This window comes from Sardina pilchardus, chromosome 13, assembly GCF_963854185.1.
Source record: "Sardina pilchardus chromosome 13, fSarPil1.1, whole genome shotgun sequence".
Lineage (NCBI taxonomy): Eukaryota > Metazoa > Chordata > Actinopteri > Clupeiformes > Clupeidae > Sardina > Sardina pilchardus.
In genome coordinates, this window is record NC_085006.1 from 23068510 (window position 1) to 23090328 (window position 21819).

Below are 21819 nucleotides of genomic sequence, written 5' to 3' on the forward strand. Positions count from 1 at the left end.
TTATGTGAAATACGACACGTGCGTGCCCATGGTTGCATTAGCCTCATATACATGCACATACAAGCACAGATGGATCGAATGATCATTTTAAATAAATATGTAATTAATTGATAAATAAACTTGAATGAGTATAACTTACGCGCATACTGAGTCATCAAGGCCTGTGAGAGTCCCTTGAAGGTTGCCATTCATTTTCACAATTTTGGAAACATGTTCAATTGTGTTTTTGTTAAGGTGAAGTCCAAGTTGCTTAGCAATGACTGCAGCCACCAGAACCTTTTGAATTGGTGACTGGATGTACTGCATCTGCACTGCATCCTCGAGAGCTATTGCAAGAGCCACTGTAAGGTTCTAGGAACATTTCACAAGCAAAAGCAAAAGCTTTATCATTATCATTTAAAACCTTTAAGCAAAAGTGAAAGCTTTATCATTTATCATATCATTCATCATTTTGGGTGTATTCTAATATTAAATAAAACATATACGTACTACCAAAGTATATTTTACCTTACAATGTCATTATATTAACAAATCATACAATCCAAATGAAATTATATGTATTTGACTAACATATAAAGTGAAATCCACTTAGAATGATCATGTTTAGTGAAATCCACTCTGAGAATCACTACATCCTAATAGGCTGGTTTAGGTTTTCAAAGGATGCAAAACATCATACAATACTGTTTGGAGTTGTGGAAGTGTTGACTTCTGAAACTTGACATCGATATTTTTTTTCAACATGGCTGATTGCTCAATTACAGTATAATCCATTAACAGAAAAACTTTATTTTTTGTTCAATGCTGTCAATTAAGTCAAGACAACAGCAATATACAGTGTATCTCCTGTGACTGAGAGTACCGTATAGACTTTCAAGTGGTACAGTACATAGAAAAAAAAATATTTTAATAAATGTACTAACCTTGGGAGTATGTGGGAGTATATTCTCATCCTTCCAATTTGGGCCATAAATCACTCTTCTCTTTAGACAACTCTCAAAACATTTTAATGTGTTTTGTAAGTCAGGAAAGTCTGCATTAGAGCAGTTCATCAAATGGAGCATTGCAGTCTTAAGGAAGCTGAATCGCACAACGTCAATCTTTGTAGTTTTGCCTATCCAACTCGGGTCCTTCATGCAAATGTCATCGAACTGGTAAAGAACTGGATTAGATGGTACATTTTAAGGTAAGTGTTATTTTCTTCTGACAACACATATATTTCACATATACTATTTTGCAACTTGCCAACATTTTGGAAAATTAGCTTATTCACTATCTTAGATAGTGTTAGATAAAATGATGCATTCCTGTCTCGTCTGTGTGTGTGCAGTATTTCAGCCTGACGCTCCTGCTGTTAGCCTAGTTTGACCTAGCTTATTTAGGTGGGTAGTTTCAACTATCTCCTGACAAACAAACTCAAACACAGTCCTCTTTACATGTTGTGACTAGGGTTGGGTACCGACCCCTGTACATTTACCGGTACCGACTGACTCATGTAAGTAAGTAAGTAAGTAAGTATTTTATTTGTATAGCGCTTTTTACAGATAAAATCACAACTGCTTTACAGTACATAATAAAATACAAAAACAAGAATAAAAGTCAGGCATAAAATACACATTTTAAAAAAGGATAAAAAAGAGACAGAAATAATAAAAGAAAAGGCCATAAGTAAAATAAGAAATTAAAAAGGTAGTGTCACAGGTTTAAAAAGGCCATCCTGAAGAGGTGGGTTTTTAACCTCCCTTTAAAAAGGTCAGTATATGCCCGCAGACCTAACCTTCATTGGTGGTGCATTCCACAGTTTGGGGGCTGCAGCAGCAAACGCCCTATCGCCACAGGTCTTAGGGCGAGTGCGGGGTATGGCATACTAACTAGGCATAGGCGTTCCGGGGTTTAAATACCACAGCTGTGCCGCAAGTGGTTCAGGCGCCTGCACTGCATGTCAGCGACCCTGGTTCGATTCCCGCTCTGTCATCCACTCCGGAACCCACCAGTGAGAGGACAAATTTGCTCTTAAAATATACAATATATATATAAAAAAAATAAAGATGTTTTAGTTTTGCGGATCTTTTTTATGTTTGCGATATCTGCTGAAAAGAGCTAGCCTATATTTTTTTTCAAGATTTTAAGTTAACTTCTATGTGAATTCGTGGATCAGCATTCACACACATTTTCACATTTACATAATTAGTGTCAGGCTCAGTGACACGGAGGCAGTCGTCCTCAATGCGCATAGGTGAATAACTGGTTAGACGAGTGTGGGGGAGGGGGAATGATCGCAAAAGACAATGCTGTTACAATGGGTAGTGTTATATACTGTAGGCCTAAAGTGCTGCGCCTACATGAAAATAGAAACGGACAGCGCGACAAAACAGATCATTCTGAACGCTATGAAACGTCAAGTCATGCCCTATGCGGGACATTCTAAAACGCTTAATGTGGCTTAAGGGCGGAAAACAACGGTCAATCATCACCAAACTTCTCATGACCATATATTGTCATGGACACTTAAACCTGTGAAAAAAACTAATCCAACGATTATAGAAGATATCTCACATTTAGGCTACGTTGTCTTCTTCATTGGCGCTTATGGCGAGAAAAAGGCTTTGGTTTAATGTATCTAAACAGCGATGTCCACCAAATTCTCTCTCATATTGCTCATCATAATCACTTAAAACTATAGGCTAAATATATCGAACCCAAACTCAAATTATTATGGACGTTATATGTCATGAAGCGTTTCTGCCCCATTGAAAGGAAAAAGCTTAACATGGTTTAATGCAACTAAACAATGATCATTGATCACCAAATTTCTCTCTCATATTACTTCTGATAAGCACATCAAACTATCACAAACTCGGACCCAAACTCCATGGACGTTATCTGACATAAGCATAGGCCTACAAAGGAAAGTTCTCCGCGCTTCTGTTGTGCGACAATCTGGTGCAACCAGGCCAGGACAGAAGTATACAGCTATGATGAACAACTTATGTATACGACTCTGATGAAGACGTTTGTAATGTCGAAACGTTAGTCAATGTTTTGCACCTTTTAAATAACGGAGTGATTATTTGCACCCGGGTGTAAATAGTGGAATGGAGGCATTTTCTTATTTGCACCCAAACCTGAAATCCAACATAGCGGGACCATCTTGGCAGGAGATGGCCAACCTAAATCCTAAATCTAACAAGTTAGGATTATTAAAACAATATTTTAGATGGTAAAGTGGTGCTAAATTTCCATAAACCTTGTTCAGTGAACGGGTAAAGCCGTCCGTTTGTAAGCAAAAGCAAGAAATACGATCTTTTAGTTTATTTACCGTTACCTAGCAACCATAACACGTGATTCAAAGATTAGTAGTTTCACGCATATTGCAACTGGAGAATAGTGCAGCGGATAAGCGTCGGGTTACGACTCTGGAAACCTAGGTTCTATTCTCAACCGAAGCAATGTTTTTTTTTTGCATGCCAAGGTACGAACGACGGCAAATAAGAGTTTGTGCTTTTTGAACCTGTCAAAGATTGACTAATTTTATTTCAGTTATGAGTACAGTTAGAAAGTAGAAGTAGAAGTAGAAGTAGAAGTAGGCTTCAGTAGTTGTGAGTAGAAAGGTTTCTTGGTGTTTTGAGCCCCCAACGTTGTCTTCAAGGCAGCGCTGCCTGGAAGGCGCTGGGGTTAGGCATGGGTTAAGGTTAGGGTTAAGGTTAGGGTTAAGGTTAGGAGTAGGATTAAGTGCCTTTAAGTCAACAGTGGCAGCGCTGCCTGGAAGACAACAGAAAACAACTCTTTGAACTATAGCTTGCCTTTGATCAAGCTACCACATGACCACTCATTAGCCTAATATTTGTATAATCACTTCCAGGTGTAAATAGTATTGTTGATTATTACACTATTTACACCCGGGTGTAAATAGTAATGTTGATTATTACACTATTTACACCCGGGTGTAAATAGTAAGTAAGGGATAACGGCCGACGAGGTGACCGGTTCGATGGAAATAATGGCTAGGTGGAGGTCTAGAACTCCGGCGACGTGCGAAGCACGGAGACGGAGTTACCTCCGCCGTGCCATTATTTCCATCGAACCGGTCGACCTCGAAGGCCGTTATCCCGCTTATCTCCCGTTTGTATTCATAACCTGTATATTTAGAACATAGTTTTATTCCACCGTTGCGTCCGTTAACATCGCTAAAACTGTCTTGACTGTGGGACTACTTTCCGCCACATATCAACTTTCTACTTGCAGGACAAAACTGCCGTTACTAGTTCTAAATGGATGGTTGCTATGGCCAAAAGCCAGTCGTTAGTTCTAAATGGCTGGTTGCTACGGCCAAAAGCCAGTCGTTAGTTCTATCTCTCCTGTTGTCAAGCGGGCATATCCCAGGATTCTGATTAACTTTAACTTTGAAAGATCGCTACTTTTATAGCCTACATGGCATCCAACTAGCTACAATCCACCTCCGTCATATGCTACAATGTTACTACGGTTCTGCACGTCTGTATTTCAGCTTGGATGCAACGTGACAGTTCATTTAAACTTCGCAACGAGTTTGGCGAATTAATATTCAAGTGTGATACGGGAACTACTTCAAAGGTAGCAGGTTATACGAAGTTAATGGCCACCCCATCAGCCAATCAGAGAAGAGAATTCCATTGTTGAGGGAGATAATGTTGATTATTTGCACCCGGGTGTAAATAGTAATGTTGATTATTTGCACCCGGGTACAAATAGTCTCTGCCTTTAAATAAATACAAAAGAAGACATCTGCGTTGCACCGGCATTCCTCTTCTTTTCATAAGCATAGGCCTATTGCTGCCTACAAAAAGGCTTAACGTGGAATAAGTTTGGAAAACAACGACCAATGATCACCAAATTTCTCTCTTATATTACTTCTCATAAGCACATAAAACTCTCAAAATATCAAATCCAAATTCCAATCATTATGGACATTATCTTTATTTTCACGTTAAGCTTTTTCATGTTAAGAGTTTTAGAATGTCCCGGCAATGCTGTAGCCGATTTCACAGCGCAGCAGAGCGCGGGGTTAAATGTAACATTCACTTTTTATGTAGATGTAACACGCACAAGCCTTCTTAAACTGCATGCTTTAGAAAGTTAATGTAATGGAAATGTACAAAATAACTAGCCTACTTTTTGGCTAGCAAAAGCATCCCTGTTTAGCTAATTGTCCTAAACATTGCGTTCGTTTTTGTGACTTAGCCTATGAAGCATATCCGTGATAAGTTGAGCAGACACTGCTGTTTCATTGAAAGAAGGTAGGCCTAATAAGCATTTCTCTCCCTCTCCATTGACCAGAGTGTTTTTTTCCGGCATGAGCCGAACCTGCATGTTATTAGGGCGGTCATATGTTGCCCCCCTGCGGTTGCAGTTTTAATTACAATACTGCACCTTCGGCATTCCCGATGTGCAGGAAAAAAAGGAGCATTCTCAACCCGTATCATCTGTATGTGTGTGTGTGTGTGTGTGCTTATGTGTGTACTGTATGTGTGTGTGTAGCCACCACAGTTCTGCCTCAGTAGGGGTCAGTGTGTACAGTATGTGTATGTGACGTGTGTGTGTGTGTGTGTGTGTGTCTGTGTGTCTGTGTCTGTTATTTATTATTATTTATTATAACAATTATTTTTTCAATGAATGTCTTTATTATTATTACCTTCTTCCTCCTCTCTCTCTCACACACACATACACACACACAAACACACACACACACACACACACCTGACTGCCCCATCTTAACCTAACTCCCCCACATACACGGCACACTGGTCACTCCCCCCCTCCCCCCAACACACACATACACACACTGCTTCTTACCAGCTTCTTATTAAGCCGCATACATACAATACACTGCAAACCACCCTCTGATCATCAGTATGCCACTCCCCCCCCCCACACACACACACAAAAATGCACACTTCCCCCACACACACATACATTGCCCCTTAACCCTCCAACCCCTACGTACACCACTATTACCCCCGCCCCCCTTTTTTAACAGTCCCACACAACCACTCCACCCAAGACATCACACATGCCTGCCCTTAAGATTCCCTTGCCCCTCACACACACTTGCATGCTCCATCTACTAGCACGATCCCCGGCAGTTGGGTTAGCCCCTTGAGCCGTGGATCTGCCCAAGTTATTTTCCTAAACAAGGGAGTTTTTCCTTGCCCCTGTTGGTCCTGGGCAGTGGCGTCGTTAGACCTGGGCATTGGGGGCTATAGCCCCGGATGTCTTGAGGATAGCTCCGGATCTCCGTGCCTTACCAAATCGCCCGAGTTTTTTTTATAAGGTTCCAATTGAATGCCACCATCAGCAGCCACTAGTCTGACGTGATTTGCTGTCGCTAGGAGCGTCTGGATTTCTAGGCTAAGCAGTTGCAACTGCAATATTGTTGCTAACCTGGCGTTCCTTGTGGAGTCGGAATAAATTGTTGCAAATGCGACATCAGTGTTCTATTCTTCCCCCCTCTGTTGAACTGACTGTTAGCTACAGCCAACCTGTGTAACTCGCTAACTTTAAGACAGTTAATTTGGATAACAAAGAGATACATTTACTCACGTAACCTACAGGCTCTGTAGGCTATATCGAAACACGTTCTGCACAAGCATTCATTTTCCATGAACTTGTTCCATTAAGTCTACTAGTACAGTAGTCAACAGGCTTTTCTAAACACTGCTAGCTACCATAGGGTATAAAACAAGTGGAAGAGCTAGATGCATTCAGTTTGCATGATTTCCTTGCACACTGAAAATTGGATGAGGAGTTGTGTTGGATTAATCCATTTACAGTTAGGGATTAGAGTGGCACCTGGAAATGATGCATTCATTCATCATGTCACGGGCAGAAAAAAATGTTTGGGTGTGAGGTCGCTGTTAAAACGATTTGTTCCCCTCTTAATCCCCATAAATAGGTCTAGGTCTAGTGAGGGAAAAATAGCTTTATTTGTTATTAAAATATGATGAGGAGGACCCCAACGAATGTCCTTCCTTTCCTGCTCAAACTACGTTGAAACTGCATCTTTAACAGCTCAATTTTCAAAATTTCTCGGGGGACGAACCCCCGCGGAGTACACTATCTGAGCTCATATCTGAGTGTTACTGTATGTCTGTCTCAAAAGCAAAAGTTATTATGGCAAACTTAATATGCACTATTTAAACTTGCATGTACTGACTGTAAGCAATACGAGCTTCAGACTGAAGGGTATGCATCATCTTATCTAACTCTGTGGGTCATTAAATTATTCACTGTCTTTACCAATGTTGCTGTGTGCATTCTAATGAAGGATGGTTTATGCTTTGTGAATGAACAAATCAAATTATATATATTTACCTTTGTCAGTGTCCTCAATATTTCTGAACAGTCTTCGGTACGCAAAACCTTTAAAGAAGTCATACCATGCTTTTGTTGTAACATCTTCCATTTCCTCTTTACCATTCTTTGAGAGGATGTAAGTGTAGGCAGGGGATCCTCCTTCTTTAAATATGGAAACTGAACCACTAAACACGGAACCGATCCCCTCATGCCAGCTAGTGAAAAGAAAAGAATAAGTACTTTCTAAAAGATGAAAAAAGCTTTGCAAAAAAATTGCACACATACAATGAGTGTCGTGAGTATTTGAACACTTGCTAAAGTTGACTAAAAAGAGGAATATAACATCATCTTTTGGAAATTGATCTTAATGTCTTATTTTTTATTTAAAAAAAAAAAAAAAATTTAAGAATGAAATATCTAACCCTTGAGGACACCAATTTCCTTTGTGAATGAATATCGTAGAGGCATACTATGCATCCAGATAATAGCCCCACATCACCACATACCCTTCACCATGCCTAGTGTAGAATTCTGGGGTATACAGTACTTACAGTATTCTGATGTGTTCATATGTTATTCATAAAATATTATATATGTGTGGGAGCTAGGAATGGTTTGTATATCAAATCTTTTCTGACCAGATTTACCCCATCCAGCAGGTCTCAGGTCAGCCCTTTGCCTCTGATGAAAAATGTTTTGTAAAAGCAATCAGTATTACAATGTAACAACTATATGTAGGTACCCACAAATACATAATGCAAGTACAATGATAGTACCTGATAGTACATGTTGTTACACAGGTTGTACCACTGTACCTAATTAGGTAGGTACACGGGTAGTCTGAACGCAGCCTAATAGGCACTTTCACTCACCTCCTAACATTCCGAATTATGCCATTTTCAGCCGAGCTAGTATTAGGCTTGCAGCAATTGTGGTGGCAAAATGTAACCTATGCAGCTAAATTGCTATTTTTACACCATTAAAAAGGTTCCAAGTAACTCCACACTGCATTGGCAGACTTCTGAGGGCCCTGACATTTAAAACGAGATACTGAGAACTTCAGAATGCTAGGGGGTGAGCGAAGGTGCCTATTGGACACGTGTAAGTACTCAGCAACATCTTTCAGTACAGGTCAATTTCAAAACATTGTCAAAAGACATAATAGGTTAACTGAAAAACACCATGCCAATCTCTAGGTATGGTGAAGGGTTTGTGAGGTCTATTTTAATTCCAAAGGCCAAGGAGACTTTATGAGGATGCATAGGATCCTGGATCCAATTTCCATAAGATGATTATTCCTCTTTTTAGTCAACTTTAGCATGGGTTCAAATACTTATTCTCCCCACTGTATCTGGCACTAAATACAAGTGTACTGTAAGCAATGACCAAGACACATTGTGATATGATCACTCAAAGCACCTGCTGTGGTGTTCTGAGATGCATTTGACCACACATATTTTGTTGTGTAAAGACTAATGTCTTCTGATGTCTCTCAAACTATGGGAATTATCATGAATGTGACATTAGCAAAAGCAGAATCTAAACACAAGGTCAGCAATGTCTCTTTCTGTACATCTTGAATAACCATGCTGTGTCTCAGCTGTGTCTCTCACTTGTGTTCAGATAATGCAAGACACATTCAAAAAATAAATGTAAACAGAAATTACAGTTCTATTTCATACTTCCAGACAGCCAGAGGCGGAAACAGAGTGAAAGATATCATGCGCTCCGCGCATTGGCTACGAGAACTTATTGATTGGTTGTCATCTCGTGACCTCATGACGCCCTGATATATATATATATATATATATACCTACTGATACGTCATGATCTTTTTTTCATTCTCGCCTGGTAGAGAACTTTCCCAGAGACTGGTGCAGCTTAATTATTGGGCATAGCTTTCTGCTCCCCACCTAACTGTAGTCTACGATTGGATTTACCGTCAGCACAACGAGTACCTATTGGTTTCCAGGGTTCCCTCGTTTGGTGCCAAAGATAGCCTGAGCGAGCATTTTGAATTAGGACTTCCAAGGCAGGTAAGTCAGCTACATCTTGTAAACATTATATTGCCGGCGAGTACCTTTGGTTTCCAGGGTTCCCTCGCCTGGCTTATCATGCTCTGCTCCCAAACGAGTACCTTTGGCTTCCAAGGTTCCCTCGTTTGTAACGCTAGCCTTCCCTGCTCTTGAACTTGCGTTGCCGTGTTACCAGCATGCTGTTGAATGATTCATTTGGCGCTAACGACCTAGCCTAACTTCGTCGGCTTTGTGTTGTTTTCTCCACTCGTCTGGAGCTATGGAGCATTCTGCTTTCTGTTAACAATGCCTGGCTGGGATGGACATGCTTGACGGACACAACCGTTGTCCGACGTGTAACACCTCAGAGAGGCGCTATCTAATCCCTGTCCGGAGTGTAGCATCATGCCACTTGAGCTTCATCAACAACGTCTTAACAGCGTGTCCAAATGAGGGTTTGTCTGCTAACGTTTATGTGCGAGGCACTAAACGTAAACATTCTGACGGTGAAGAGCAACCTAAAACAGGGCGCTTGCAAAGTTGAAGCTGAAGGCGCCAGCGGCAGCGGCGGGCCCTACCAACCTCCTTTGTCACTCTGTGCCCGGGACAAAATATGTGCATCTACCACACTGCAAGGATTTCACCAATGTTGTATCAGCAGCTTTCCAGTCAGCTCTGTCATTTCGGCCAGATTGTGTTGCTCGTATGCTAGCGGACATGACTGCACCGGATGCCATTGGTCTTGGCTCGATGCCACCTTTAGAGCCCTGTGTGGCATCCCTCATTGTTTCACCTGACGAAGCCTTACGCCAGGATGTGCGCTGCCCTAATAAGGAGTGCAGGCGTACTGATGATGCTCTGGTCAAAATGTACAATACTGTGGCCAGACTGGGCCACCTTGAACACTACCAGTCATGATGAGTCTGTGACTGGCTTGCTTGCCACTTCGCTACAAGCGCTTGGTGCTGTAGCTAGTGATTGCGGAAGAGCCCTGGGCCTTCTTGTCCATGCGAGACGGCAGGTGTGGCTAGCACAGTCGCCCTTGCCAGAGGTTTGTCGTAACAACCTGCGCCAGCTGCCACTGACACCAAGCCACCTGTTCGGTCTAGCCGCACAAGAGGCGCTGGAAAGAAGAGTGCGCGTTGCTGAATCCCGCTCACATCACGTTGATCGACAGACGATCTTTAAGGATTCACAGGCGGTCATACGTCCACCCCGCCATGTCCCTCAGCGCATGCCAGCGAACTAATTTAACAGGTCAGCACACCAGACCTGCCCCTCAAACACATCGGGCTGCTGCAGGGGCACGCTCACATTCACTGGCTATGAGGCAGCCACCATATCAGCAGCCACCATATCAGCCCGAATATGTTATTCGGGCCATAGAACCAGGTGCGTGGTTCATACCAATAGACTTAAGGGATGCATATTTTCATGTGCCTATCGCGGTAGAGCACAGGCAGTTTCTCAGGTTCAGCTTTCAGCACAGGACCTATCAGTTCAAGGTTCTCCCGTTCTCCACTCGGGGGGCTTTTTCTGGCCCCCCGAGTCCTCACACGGTGTGCATTAGAACCCCTACAGCAGGAAGGCATCTTAGTCCTGCCATACCTGAACGATTGGCTGTTGTGTGCAGCAACACCAGAGCAAGCAACAGCCAGTGCCAACCGCCTTTTACAGCATGTTGCGGCACTTGGCCTGAAGGTACACTGGGAGAAAATCTGTCTCACCCCTGCTCAGTCTGTAAACTTCCTTGGCATGCACCTGGGTTCGAGAACAATGCGTGCCACTCTCACTGGAACCAGGAGAGAAGCAATTCAACATGCTTTAGCTAGAGTCCGCGAAGGGTGCATCCTCCCCTACATTCAACTACTGAAGCAGGCAGGGCTGCTTACTGCAGCGACCAGTGATTCAGCTTGGGTGATTTACTTACGGCACAGCAGTAGTGGATTTATTTGCCTCGAAGGAGCCAACACATTGTCCCCTGTGGTATGCGGAATGGACGGAGACAGAGTCTTTGGGCAGGGATGCTCTGGCTCACGAGTGGCCGAGCCTCTTACTGTACGCCTTTCTACCGATAGCGTTGCTATGGGCAGTACTCAGTCGTGTGCGGGAAAGGGACCACAGAGTGCTTTTGATAGCCCCCAGGTGGCCGAGCATGCCGTGGTTTCATCTGCTGCTGACACTTACAGTAGGTCCACCCAGACCATTGCCCCTCAGGAAGGACTTGTTGTCCCAGATGGGAAGTTCGTTGTGGCACCCCTGCCCGGAGAGGCTGAAATCTGGCCACTAGGGGGAACCAAAGTGTCGTGAAATATTCGGACACACTGTTTTGAATTCCCGTGCTCTGTCCACTAGAGTACTGCATGCAAACAGGTGGAAGCTTTTCACTGGTTGGTGTGCTACACATTCCCTAAACCCTTCTGGATGTCCGGTCACGGCAGTACTTGAGTTTCTGCAAAAGCTGCTGAATGAGGAACGCTCTCCAGCTACCTTGAAGGTGTGTGTTGCTGCATTGGTGGCCTATAGGGCACCTATGGAAGGTGTTTCCTTAGGGGCTCACAAGTTAGTAGTGGCTTTCCTTACAGGTGCTCAGCGGTTGCACCCACGCACACGGGTTGATTTTGCTTCTTAGGATTTAAGCACCGTTCTTGATGGCTTGTGTTCACCACCGTTTGAACCATTGGAGCATGCCGATATGAAATGGCTCTCTATCAAAACAGCTTTCTTGTTGGCAATCACTTCTGCCAAGAGAGTTAGTGAACTTCATGCTCTCTCTGTGACTGGCCAATGGCGTGCAATGGACCAACTGTTCGTCCGTTATGGGGCCTGTCAGAAAGGAACGGCCCGGCTACTTGGTCTTCCCCATGTACGTTTTCCAGGTTTTATAGATTGAATGTGGTATCTCTTCCACCAGTCTCTGCAGCAGTGTTACCTAGTGATGCCTAGATGCGGTTTGCCTAACCTGTGTGTTATTCAATAAAGATGTTGAATTCAGCTGGAGTGACTGAAGTGTTTTATTCCTCGTGACTTGGTGGTATAAGTCTTCCATAAGAGTTCTTGGTCACTCGGAATTGCGAGAATGACCATTGAGAAAGATCATGACGTATCAGTAGGTATATACAGTATATATATCAGGGCGTCATGAGGTCACGAGATGACAACCAATCAATAAGTTCTCGTAGACAATGCGTCAGCGCATGATATCTTCCACTCTGTTTCCGCCTTTGGCGGTCTTCTACTATTCATAGAACCACGGTTACATTCGTAACCAGCGTTTTGTCTTTGTTAGATTGTATGTGAATGAACAGTGAGAGTGATGACAAAATCACTTTTTTCTTGGTAATCTTGTGTATAAAGGTTGACAAAGGCAAGCCTGTTATCTCACCCAACCATCTCCATACGTATTTTTGGCCCGTTTTCAAAAGCCAAAAATAAGAAGTCCTGGTGTTCAAGACGGATACCCTGACGTAGAATAGCAATAAACTTCAAAGTGAGAATGCCAGGTGCTGTTTCACTGTAAGAACAAAATAGTTAAACAATAGTTAAACATGGTTAAACAATTTTATTGGTCATGTGTAGCAGGACTTCTCCAAATTAACTCACAAACCCACACGTCCACTCACATTGACACAGTTGTAGGTGTTATACTGCATCTAATCGCCAGTAGCTAAAGCTAAAGTTAAACTAAGTTCTTCTTCAGTTCACTCACTCAACATCTCATTGAGTGCATGTACTTTACATGGTAATTTGCTGAAACCCATTTCAATCATGTATTTTACCAATCATGTATTAAGTTAAACTATCGTTATGCTGCAAATGGAGGGGCGGGACTGTCAAGCTCTATTGACAATTCTGACAGAACTTGAACAACTTTATAACGTTACAATCTTACCTCAGATCTTGACATTGTTCCTGTGGAAAGTATGTATTGGAAGCTAAAGAAACAGTAAAGAAAACACATTTAATTTTAATGTTATTCCTTGAAACAGGACTAGTATAGTACTCATGTTAAACTTAGAACTAAACTCTTCCAATCCAGAAAAGGTTTTAAAACATACGGTGATCCACTTCACTTCCATCTGAAGTATCCTGAAATGCAACACATCACAGACAAATCAAGGTGGGTTGAAAAAATAAGACATTATATATATTTTTATATAATTATATATTTTTTTTTTTTTTAAAAATGAAAGCCTTACCATAAATTCATCAGCATCATTCTCTGAACGATACATGCCATCTTGCTGATATGCTTTGTTGCCTGCATTAATGACAAATATTCAGTCAAATAAAAGCAAATATTTTGTGGATGTTGTTACGATCCCCTCCCTTCTCTCATGTCTCAACTCGTGTACACAAGTTTTTCAGGCGACACGTGCAGCAGTAAATCGGCAGTGGATTGGAAAGTTGAAGAGTTGAATTAATGGAATTTCCTGTACATTTGTAGCCTACTTGCTGTAATGTAGCTTGTTATGTTCACACATTTGATGGCTTAAAGCGACGCACGCACGCTATTTGTTTATCCAGCAAATAACAATGTCCACAGACAAGGTAGAGTATGTTGCATGATATTGTGAAAGTAGGATGTATTGCGACATGGAAGCAAGAAAAAATGTGTAGTTTCTTATATCAAACTACTGGTACGCTACCCGATCTGGTAAAGTTACATAGTGTGATGCATTCTCTCTGAGAAAATGAGTCTGCTGCACTTTAATCCCTATAGTTTCCAGCCTTCCTTGATGACACTTTTCTAGCAGTCAAAATTAACAAGGTTCAGCTGGACTTGCAACGTCACTGTGGCTATCTCGAGATCACAAATGTTTCTCTTTTGGACGTATAATGCACCTTCATGTCGTAAATTCTAAGGGCAAGGCATTCAAAATGAGCATATATAGGGGCGTTTAAATTACACTTGTTCAGGGACGTGCACAGGGAGGTTGCTCAGGTTGCTCGGGCAACTGCCCATACAGTATGCCCTTCTTGACCCACGTTGCCCTTCCGAGGGCAAAAAAAAAAATAAATCGTAGGCTACAATTGTAGCTACAGAATTATCACGTGGGCCTATATTTTTTTAAAAATCGCAAAGTAAAAGTCGCCTCATTCACTTCCATTGGGGCACAGAGAGTGAAAGTCAGTAGGGGGAGGGCAAATTCTGTTTACGTATCTGCAGCTCTGCATGCGACCAACAGGTGTACCATGGTATCTTGTGATCAGTTCAGATTGTGATATTTGCATAAAATCACTGAATATTCAACAAGAACCCTCCCTACTTGTAACAGCGCTCTGCTCTGCCTCCGCCCCTCGAGTGCTGGAGATTCACATTTTCAGGAAGCTGCAGTGAGTGAGATAATTGGGAATAAAGATCTTGCCAAAAACATGCCGACATCACCGATTCATGCAGGTGTGCTTAAGCATAATCCACACAAGATGCTCTAGAAAAAGGAATTGTTCAAGTAAAACAACAAGGTTTTGTTGGGTTTCGAACATGAGTCTCGCGTGGGCAAAATGGTCCATCAGCTGCATCTTTACCACTGCACTACGGTAAGCACTGAGCAACTGTGAGCTAGCGTAGCTTATTATACTGAAATCATGACGTCCACGTTAAGTGGGATGGCTCATGACATGAGCAAACACAGGAATGCAAGCCTTAAATAATACAGATTTATGTCATAGGCTACAGTAACAACAAACGGGCATGACCTCATTCCAGACGTTGTTCATTTTGAGGGACAGAAACACGTTATCTAATGCAAAAAACATGAAGATCACTGGGCCTCGAACTGCTCATTAAAACGTCAAGATTTGTAACTGTACGCCCTAACTCAATTGCGCCACAAATCTGCTGAAGTGAAGCTAGGACATTTAATACATGGTCTTCCCAATAAATTAATAGCTATATGTTATGTTGTGACAATGTTTGTCAGCCGATCAATATTTAAGTATAGCCTACGTTCATTAGCAATACATCTGAAGAATGTTTTGCAACAGGCTACGAGCAGCATAGCCTTTTAAAAATCTGTTCGAGATAAGCATGTGACATTCTGTGAGATGATTCACAATTTAACAATGAAATGATCACATTTTTGCCTTACTTGTTCATTTTACCCCAAAAACAGAATAAAGTGGTAGGGATCATGCCTGTTTGTAGTAGGCTAGTTGAAGCAAGATGAGCCTACTTTAGGCTATGTTTCGAGACTTGCATGCCCATGTTAAATTGTGATATCACCAGTTAACATAGGCGTATATTTCTCACAGTATGTTAACCTGTGTTAACTTTGACTAAAAGCCCAATAAATTGTTAAAATCACCCTACTTTTCCAGCAGCTCGTAGTGTAGGGGTATAAGCCACTATTGATGGGATGTTTTTGTCCACGACATCCACGGTTCGAATCCAGCCATCGCTAGGTAGCTAGGCTACATTGTTTCATTTCATTTTTTGCTATTAGCATAGCATGTGTCGTATTTGTGTGATTAATGCTTAGACGAACATGTATTAGACATAAACTGGTGATGCTTTCAGCCATATGCTATCCATTATTTTCTCTCACTTGCAAGCATTTCGTGAAAATACAAACTCTAAGGGGCGGAGGCAGAGCAGAACGCGTTTAAGAAGTAGGCAGGGTCTTTTTGAATATTCACTGTTATGCATGTTATGCAAATATCACCAGTTAACATAAAAACCAGTCAAACTAGAACACCGGCACCTGAGCTGAGCCTGCATGACAGTCTATCGCGGCCCTAGACGAAAGATATTGTTGCGGTTGTCTAGTGAGACCGACTGCCTCCTCAACGTTGTCGGAAAAGGTGAGTTTGTGATGTATAACAAACAAACATCATCATCAAGTTGTATGACATTAATTACAATCTTCATAAATCCAGGCTGAGTTTGCTAAGTTTAGCCTAAATAATCAGACAGATAGCTTGCAAGTAGACAAGCAGCCCGTTGTCACATAGCTACTTTTTTTTTGGTAGGCATGTCTGCAAATAGTTAGTTTCTCACATTTCATTTTAGCAAGAAGAATGAATGGTGGAAGTAATGCATCACGTTCATTATTTCATTCAAAATGGTTAAATGCCTAAATTTTTCCAAAATTTTTCATAGGCTTAATCCCACATGATCCCCGTCGTAAGATGATTTCTGCGCTCAGTTGATAAATGAGGGCCAATGTATCTATTTCTCTCTCTTGCCTTTCTCTACTCACACACACACACACACACACACACATACACACACACACACTTTCTTTTTGGTAATGTTACTGTTTTGGCTTTCCCTCAATACATTATTATGTATACATTAACTGCTGGCAGATGGCTCTTACATTCATGTTTGACAGGCTAATCATGCTGAAATATGTAAATATACTATATACTGTATGAGGAATGTAACTGAATTTAACTTTATTATTTATTTATTTATTTTTTATCTGATGCTCTTTTGCATTGTGTCACTTCATTAAATTAGGAGGTGTATGTCAGAGAGATCACACATATTGCATACCCTTGACTTTTCCAACTTTTGCCTCTTGTGTCTTAATTTCCTTTGATTCCCCAGCAGATGGACCAGGACTCTGCGGAGGAGAAATAAAGGACCCATAATACACTTCTTTTTCAACATGTCAAAATAGACCTATGGGTTGCACAAAACATGCCTGAAGCTCTCAGATTACACGCTATCACCAGTTCTATTCTCACCAGTTTCTGTCCGAGCTGTTGTTGGCCATACCCCACTGCCGAACTTATTCCATGCTTACAGATGGTACGGGTTGAGAATGCTCCTTTCTTTCCCGCACGTCGGGAATCCCGAAGCATCGGGACTTTGCAACCGCAAGGGGGCAACATAAGACCGCCCTAATAAAATGAAGGTTCGGCTCATACCGGAAAACACGGAAAAACCCGAAGACACCGCGCTGGTGACAAGCGGAGAAAAGAGACATCACGCTCGGCATGTCAGATTGCAGTTTCAGAGTTTTCGAATGTTTTACAGCCTACCTCACAGCTGGCTCTCTCACTCGACGTAGCGTATAACTCAGTCAGTCCAGCAGAGATGCCAGAGCAACGTTTTGGTCAATGGAGAGGGAGAGAAATGCTCTGCATATCCGTCTCATTTAATCCGTCTCATTTAATCATTAAAATGAAGGTGATGACTGGCGAAATTATAATCAAACGACGTTTCAATAAACCATTGTTGAAATTAATGAAAATGGTTTTAGAAGCCTTCAATTCAACCTGAAAGACTCGATAGGCAACCTTAGATTAATTCATTAATTAATTACGGTTACAAGACCGCATTTCCGTGAATAGGCTATTATTGTCAAGGCGAAGACGAAAGAGATGGACAAGATGGACATTTAGGCTACATTTATGCCAGGAATACTTAGAAATGTGTAGGCCTATAGGCTATTTTAAAACGGAGGCATGTTCATTTTAACCGGCGACGCTGGGTAGCTTACCCAGCACTTGTTATCACAGATTTTGTCCCCAACACTTTTGACAACTGAAAATAAAATGTATTTAACAGAAATATCTTTAATAGGCCTACATGCCTATCATGTCACTTTACTTATAACCGTAGGCTACAGTACATGCATGGAGAAGATCGCGCATTTTGTAACATTGTAACAATGGATGGTCAGATAGGCGATAGGGCAGTGAGGGTGATTCATTGTAACCATCGACTAGTAGGCCTAGCTCCGCAAAAGAAGTTTCTAGCAACTTAGAATTATATGGATCTCGTTATGCATGTTCATGTTGATTCAGAGATAGACATAGACTACTGTGGGCTACTGTCCGTCAATATAACAGCATTTTATCATGTGGTGAATTAATGACTAACGTCAGTTTAACATGTCAGAACTTTTGATCGGCGTTTCAAGTGCATGCCGCGAATAAATGAACTCGACTGACTGAATCCTTTATATTTCTTGGCTAAGTGCGAAGATCATGACAATCGAACTGTGGCGTAACTGGTTGAGGCATCTTAATCACACGTCAGTGACCGGGGTTCAAAACCTACTCTACGAACCTCTCCGGAACCCAAGACAAGAGGCATTATTTTATTAACAAGTTTTGCGATTTTTTTATGATTGCGATGTCTGCTGAAAAGAAAAGTTAATATGTGAATTCGTGGTTCAGCGTGCACACACACACACACACACACACACACACACACATTTTTACATTTACATAATAGGGCTCGGGCACACGCCTTGCATTCTAGGAATATCGCCGCCATTTGGTAGCGCACTGAACGTAATATCCATTCATTCAGATGCACAAGACAAGAAGCAGAAATATAGTAGCGATTTATTCTTTTCCTGTTGCGATCGTGGGTTGCACTGTTACACCCCACTACACAGCAACATACGACCAAGAAGGCAAAAACTAAGTAACAGGAACACACTAAAAGGCGGGAGTAAATCCATAGTAATCCATAGTAAACTAAGGAGTGAAGCTGCCAATGTGGCTGTGCCCGCGAAGTTTTGATGTCATGATCCCGAGCCCTAGTGTCAGGAAGTGTCTGTCGAGAGAGAGGGGGGAGGGAGGCAATCGTCCTCGATGCCGCATATAGGTAGGCCATAATGTCTAGTGAACTGGTTAGACTAGGGTGACCAGACGTCCTCTTTTTCCCGGACATGTCCTCTTTTTGAAACCTAAAAATGTGTCCGGGCGGAATTTCAGAATCGTCCGGGATTTTGTTATTCTAGCCTAACGTGTTTTCACCGAATTTGCATTGCTCTTTCATTCACTTAGTAGGCTAATCACGCCCTCCCCCTACAGTTCGCTTTGCATTGAGTTGAAGTGTAGAGCCTGACCTTACCGCCATTGGTCGATATTCTCGGCCGAAACAATTTAATTGGTTATTCACCTCATCAGCGCACACTTCCTTGTTTACCGGCAACGCGCAAAACTATCCGGCATCTTCAGCTATGCCGAAACGCAAGTGCAAGTTCACTGACTAATTGAAACGTAATTTCCATGTTTTCGTCTCGGTCGAGATCAATACGAAGCTGAGTGCCTGACCTGCAAAGTAGGCAGTTTAGGAGGACTGAAAAGTATCAGCCATTGGACAACTTTTCAACTTTAAAAATGTCTCATTTTGTGCAATTAGGTTTTATTTTTTCTTATTTTTGTTTTACCATTGTTGTGAATAAACTTTACATTGTATAGCCTACAAATGTATAGTTTGTTTTTGCACATTTAAAACTTTAAACTACAAGTGTTCAAAATAGCCTTTTGAGGCAGTGTTTTTCTGTTAGTGTTGGACCGGCCAATAAAGCTCATTATCATCACCATGTATGTTGACACATGTATATGAATGCACATGTTCATAGGTGCATAGCCTATGTGACCCAAATGTGCATATATATTTGCCGTGTATGTGCACATATATTTTGCCCCCCCCCCCCCCCCCCCCGCTGAAGTGTCCTCTTTTTTGCAAACTCAAATCTGGTCACCCTAGGTTAGACAAGTGTGGGGGAGGGGGAATGATCGCACAAGACAATTGCTCTTCATGAAATGGGTAGTCTCACAGACGTTTGTCGATGTTTAAACGTAGCCTACTACATCACTTGCGAAATCGGACGTGGCACATAGCCTAATTATTACGCTACTGGATTTAATATAGCAAGTCCATAGACTTTGTTCATCCTATATTAGCCTATATTAAAATGTAATGTGCTGCGGGGAAGCATTGGGGAAGTCAGTTTAAGTTGTCCTGTAACAATTTGCCTCTTATTATAATCAAGAGTATACAGCCACTACGCACATAATAGCCTAGGTTACGGGCGGATGCTAGCAACCCCATGCAAAAGAAGGCCTTAAGTTAACGGACTGAAAGCCTGTTTACATGTCAAACATGCATTAAATCTAAGAAACGAAAAACACAAATATCATGTATTGTGTCGTAAACAGTTAATGACTTCGTGGCCACTATGCGCAACTGCATCGCGCAGTGAGCTGAAGGATAGGAGGACCGACACTTATTAACACAAAGCTTTGTAAAGCACTAACAACCACCCCTCAAAGTTCATTGTCCATAAGTCCAAACAATAAGTATAAAAATCCGACAATCCAAAACGATAACGAGATCTCCCAGAAACGAAAAACAAGTTTGTTGAGTAGCCTAGTCCTTCCAACAATCTCAGCTTTTGCATTTGTTAGATAAAAGGCATCCTGTCCTGCTGTATTCCAATGAGAAAAAATCATCCACAAGGTAGGCTAAGGGCCACGGTAATGCAGCATGCAGGAATCTATATACGCACAAAACGAATGAATGGGTTATCGGCCAAAACGAATGAATGGGTTGGGAGAGTCGTCTGGCTGTGTCAGCAGACTGCAGTCGGTCTCGAGGGGTTAAAAAGCGCACGTACTTGAATTTACCACACGGTCGAAACGTCATTCCTTTGTGATAAAGAAAATAAAATCAAATCAAAAAAGAAGGATTTCAAGTGTGCGAACCTTTTTCCATTTTTTTATGATTTAGCCTACTCTTGTTCTGCACCTTGACCGGGGATGTGCACAAACTTTTTTACTACACTTGAATTTTAAACCAACTCTTCTCTAGCCTATATCCTATAGCCATACTTTAATAATCAGATGTTATGCTCATTTTTGTAGGCAACACCTCACCGGCAAGCACGCACGCAAATGCTGCTTTTGCACATCTACAATATTGGCCAGGCTATATAGAATAGGCTTTTAGGACTGTATTTTGCCTTCGTGCAACTTTAGTTGTGCTCAATCTAAATTATTGTCAGTAAGGATTGGTCATATTACCAAATGGCGAACCTCGAAAATTATTTAGGATATAGAGCCGTGTCCATTACGCATGCAGTTATTTTTTAGGCTATTGTTTTATTTGAGTGTTTTTGTCTACCATGGCAAACATAGTTGAAATGTTCGCTCTAAACGTATGTATTTCCAATCGGCTTTCACAATCAGCTACAGCTGCGCGGCGCGGCGCAGATGATCTCCATGAAAACTTGCAATGTCTTTACAGAACTGCTTTCACTTCCCCGAGTCGCGAACGCAACATGCACAACAACCGATATTTAGCAAACATGTACTTCCAGCTCTCAAAACCGATGAGGTCCAGATCTCAGTGGCCTCATAGCTGCCTACAGCCATGCATAGTAAGCCTAATGATAGCCTAATAGTTATGACATTAATAGCCTATTAATGACCTCATGTCGGAATGGCACGTTGTTTGAAAAAAAAAGGGTAAATAGGCCTAGGCCTACCGCCGAGTGGGGATATGTCGGAATGAACAGCGGATACCAGCTGGGTTGTAAAACATTCGAAAACTCTGCAACTGAAATCTGACATGCCGAGCGTCTGTTCAATACGGAAGAAGACTTTAACGTATTACTTAGCCGAAACGTGAAGAAAAAATACGAGGACTGACCATCTCGTTTCTCCGCGTTTCCCCCAATAACAAATTTGCCAAACACAATTCGGGAGAAGCAGCGGA

General features: G+C 41.9%; 1 protein-coding gene across 3 annotated transcripts in view; it reads right to left on the minus strand.

Annotated features, from left to right (window-relative positions):
• LOC134099536 (E3 ubiquitin-protein ligase rnf213-alpha-like) overlaps window positions 1–21819 on the minus strand; it is a 104214-nt gene that overhangs the window by 68595 nt on the left and 13800 nt on the right. For all 3 annotated transcript variants that reach the window (XM_062552431.1, XM_062552430.1, XM_062552432.1), the window contains exons 9-16: window positions 16849–16918; window positions 13547–13608; window positions 13406–13436; window positions 13240–13282; window positions 12733–12861; window positions 7351–7547; window positions 924–1162; window positions 140–351 (exon numbers count right to left, since the gene is read on the minus strand). In XM_062552431.1, coding sequence (XP_062408415.1) covers window positions 140–351; window positions 924–1162; window positions 7351–7547; window positions 12733–12861; window positions 13240–13282; window positions 13406–13436; window positions 13547–13608; window positions 16849–16918 — 983 coding nt within the window. The remainder of the gene's footprint in view (window positions 1–139; window positions 352–923; window positions 1163–7350; window positions 7548–12732; window positions 12862–13239; window positions 13283–13405; window positions 13437–13546; window positions 13609–16848; window positions 16919–21819) is intronic.